This window comes from Cibotium barometz, chromosome 34 (assembly GCF_041138505.1).
Source record: "Cibotium barometz isolate CiBa-2024 chromosome 34, ASM4113850v1, whole genome shotgun sequence".
Classification (NCBI taxonomy): domain Eukaryota; kingdom Viridiplantae; phylum Streptophyta; class Polypodiopsida; order Cyatheales; family Cibotiaceae; genus Cibotium; species Cibotium barometz.
The window spans coordinates 42,674,652-42,678,811 of NC_141079.1; the positions used below are offsets into that span (position 1 = coordinate 42,674,652).

The 4,160-nt window shown below is 44.2% G+C and overlaps 1 protein-coding gene across 1 annotated transcript; it reads right to left on the bottom strand.

The window, feature by feature from the left end:
* Nucleotides 1–616: 616 nt before the first annotated feature.
* LOC147619045 (UDP-glucose 6-dehydrogenase 4) lies at nt 617–3,062 on the bottom strand. The gene is made up of 2 exons (XM_086774259.1): nt 2,970–3,062; nt 617–2,287 (listed from the first exon to the last, which is right to left on the bottom strand). Exon 2 carries the CDS (start codon nt 2,272–2,274, stop codon nt 826–828), a length of 1,449 nt encoding a protein of 482 aa, XP_086630385.1. The 5' UTR covers nt 2,275–2,287; nt 2,970–3,062; the 3' UTR covers nt 617–825.
* Nucleotides 3,063–4,160: the final 1,098 nt, after the last annotated feature.

Here is a 4,160-nt window from a genome sequence, read left to right on the forward strand (position 1 = left end):
AAGATTTAAGTTTGATCATATGTCCAGCACTAGGGCTTCAGGTGAAGGGGGTTAAGATCATAGTGGAGCTAATGACATAAGATTTAAGTTTTCTCACCATCCTCTCAGGATCTGACAGCAAACAAAACAAACAGAACATGTCAGGAGGGGATGTCACTGAAGTGCACAATGTGTGGGGCTTGACACATGCTGCTATGGCTTCCATCATATAGCCCTTGTACGACTTCAAGGAAAAACAAAGCCTTCATGGGCTGCACCACAGAATGGAATAAACAAACCAAAAACGTTACTTAACAAGCCGGACAGCTATTTGAAAAAAGTTTGAATCACTTTGGAACATGTTATCCAATATGCATGGTAGAAGGTTGAAGCACAGCATGCAAAGCAGCTAGAAAAGGCAAACAGCAACAAATCCTTCCATTGCTACAAAGTAAACAAAGGTTTGATTTATTAGAGAAACCTCAAAAGACGATAACGGCAATTGAAGCATTCCACAAGCCCACTTCCACAACAACTGGAACCAGGACCACCTCACAACAAGTAGGATGTTCGGGAAGACAAAATTCAACCACCCCAAAAAGCACGCTGTGTCAAATCAGAAATAATAGACTAGAGAGGCACCCAAACCATATTCAGCCGGAATATTCAAAAATGCATACATTAAAAAAATGAATGAGGACATTGACTTAGGATAACTATGATGGAGTGAACCCCTCCAGCCTAAGCCTAGCAACTGGCTTGATCCCTCTCGGTTCTTATATAGGTAGGTGTAAGACAAAAGTTTGGAAAAATCTGGCAGTCTCCAAATCAGAGATCAAAATACCTTTATGAAGGTGGAGCTGCAGGAAGATCCTTAACCCAAGGATCAAGAGGCTTTCCAACTGAGTAGACTATGAAACCTATCTTGCGCAACTCTTCAACATTGATCACATTACGCCCATCAAAAATGAAAGCAGGCTTTTGCATCCCATTATAGATCCTCTTGTAGTCCAGCTTCTTGAACTCGTCCCATTCGGTCAAAATGCACACTCCATGGGCATCCTTAGTAGCCTCATAAGCATCCCACACTACATTAACCTGCTTGGTAGTAGTGGGACTCATGGGCTGCAGATGCTGAGGGTGATCCCAATCAAACTTGTTCATTGCAAGATCCCGCATGATTTGATCAGCTGTAACCTGGGGGTCATACACACTAAGCTGAGCCTTATCACCAAGAAGACCATGGCAGACATCAATGGCTGCCGTTTCCCTTGTATCGCCTGTGTCTTTCTTGAAAGCAAATCCAAGAATTGCGATCTTCTTCCCAGAAACAGTGTTGAACATAGAAGACACCACACGCTTGACAAACCGAGATTTCTGATAGTCATTGATTTGCACAACCTGCTTCCAATAGTTTGCAACCTCAGTCAAGCCATTGCACTCACAAATATAAACCAGGTTCAGGATGTCCTTCTGAAAGCAAGATCCACCAAATCCGACACTGGCATTGAGGAAACGGGGACCAATTCTCGAGTCCTTGCCTACAGCATAGGCAACTTCGGCAACATCAGCTCCAGTCGCTTCACAGAGAGCCGACATTGCATTAACAGAGGAGATTCTCTGAGCCAGGATGGCATTAGCCGCAAGCTTGGAGAGCTCAGCAGACCATAGGTTCATGGTAATGATTTGATCTTCGGGCACCCAGTGAGCATAGACAGCCTTGAGGGATTCAACAGCTTTCTGGCCCTCTGGGGTTTCCCGGCCACCGATGAGGACACGGTCCGGCTTCATGAGGTCTTCAATGGCCGTACCTTCTGCAAGAAACTCGGGATTAGAGAGGATCTGGAAGTTGATGCCCTTCTTGTTGTGGGTGAGAATTTTCTCAATGGCTTCTGCAGTTTTGACAGGGACGGTGGACTTCTCCACGACAATCTTGTCGGATTTGGACACATCCGCAATCATGCGGGCAGCGCTCTCCCAGTAGGTCAGATCTGCAGCCTTGCCTGCACCCAGGCCCCTTGTTTTTGTGGGGGTGTTCACAGAAACAAACACAATCTCAGCCTCTGCAACATGCTTCTCCACATCCGCGCTGAAAAAGAGGTTCCTTCCCCTGCAAGCCTTCACAACCTCGTCCAGGCCTGGCTCGAAGATCGGGAGCCTCTCACTGTTCCACGCATTGATCCTGGGAACCGCAATGTCCACCACCACTACCTCAATATCGGGACACTTCAGTGCGATCATGGCCATTGTCGGCCCCCCGACATAGCCTGCACCAATGCAGCAGATCTTCACCATGGCTATGGCAACACTGCAACCGCAGCACATTAAGGTGTTATAAGCATGGTAAGAAACCCTCACTAAGCAGGAAACAAACGAGAAGAATCGGAGACCATCACAGTACAGAAATGCAGATCCAGCTCTAATTGATAGAAAGAACACCTATCCGGTACTGATCAAGCAAATTTTCTCGAAATGATGCAAAAATGGACGAAACGTGACGAAGGAAACAGTTCAGGGACCGAAGGAAACCCCAAAACCCCAAAATGACGCAGAAAGGGAGAAAATCGAAGATGAAACCCCAGAATGATGAAGAATGCAACGAAATGGCGCAGAAAGGGAGAAAATCACACCAGGATGATGAAGGATGCAAGAAAGATCAGGTATCCATGGACATGATGTGAGAAAAAAACCCTAACCTGCCGAAGGAAACAAGTCCAGGGACCGAAGGAAACCCCAAAATGGCGCGGAAAGGCGAGGTCAAAGATGCAGAAATGCGAGTAAACAAACCCTGATCTAATGTGAACGAGACGATGGGCGACCTACAGAAACCCTAACTGATACACGGGCAGGAAGAAACCCTAGAATCGATGCAAAGAAGCAGCATGAGAGAGGATGAGAACCTAAGTTCCTGCTGAGATCGGAGACCAAAGAGGACGGCAGATGCAACGCCCACAGAAATGCAGAGAAACAGTTGGGGTGAAGGAGGTTACCGGAAACGCGACGGAGAGTGTGCCGGACGACGGGACGTCTTGGTCGGACAAATGTAGAGAGCTTCGCTTACCCTTATATGCTTGTGTGTGTGTGTGTGTGTGTGTGTTGTTGCCGTTTCACCCAAAAAAAAAAAGAAAGAGAAAAAAAAAGAGGGGTTGTTGCCAAAAAGTCACCACAACCATGTGCCTTCAGATCTACCCCAATAGTGCTAGATCTATCTACCTTCACCTCTACTCCCCCTTGTCAAACCCCCCCCCCCCTCCTATGGAACCGCTCTTCGTTGTCGACAATCATCGATCGGTGAGAAAGTTCACCACAATTTTTCAAACGAAAAAGTCTTCCAGCTCCCTGCTGATTATCCATGAATATAGGAGAATATCATGCACTCACTGTTTAGTGTTCCTCGTTTATATAAAGCAAAATCTATGGATTATAGGTATATAAGAATGAAGATGCAATGAATTCGATATAGCAATGTAGTGTTCTTTATTCTACAATAATAAAATTCATCTAGTTGTGGCATTGTTTTATGAAGCCAACTCTACCCTAGTGTAAGGATCATGCAATAAAATGTGCGGTTTCTAGGCAAAGCTCCTAAAAAGTCACACTGTTACACTACAAAAAAGCAAGTCAAGATGTTGAACAAGATTGGGACATGATTTTTCTAGTCACGAGGCTAGTAACAACCATGTTGCATATAAGTTAAAGTAGATATCACTTTAAAACAATCTAATTACAAAGACAAATAAACTAGCAGGACTTGAGCTAGAGCTCTCAAAGAAAATATCTTAGAGGAATATGCTTAGAACCATTACAACAAAGTCATGAAATTCCTTGTATCTGTCATGAAGGTCAAATATATTTTATCACCATATTACAAAAAGATCTAAAGATCTAGGTAAGGCAATAATAGTGGGGTTAATAGCTCCTAATCAATTTAGCTTTGGATAGCTTTAGTTATTTTACATAATGTCCACCCTTTTGCTAAACAAGGATGCTTGTGATGCTAGTATACCATGCTAGTGGATTGGTATCGTGGGTGACCCCATATTAAATACTAGTTATGTTACATAATGTCCACCCTTTTGCTAAACGAGGATGCTTGTGATGCTAGTATACCATGCTAGTGGATTGGTATCATGGGTGACCCCACATTAAATACTAGTTACCTAGTGTTATTGGTATAGCTT

What these genes read in the sequence shown, in the direction of transcription:
- LOC147619045 (XM_086774259.1), bottom strand. Translation starts at nt 2,274, where the DNA reads ATGGTGAAGATCTGCTGCATTGGTGCAGGCTATGTCGGGGGGCCGACA.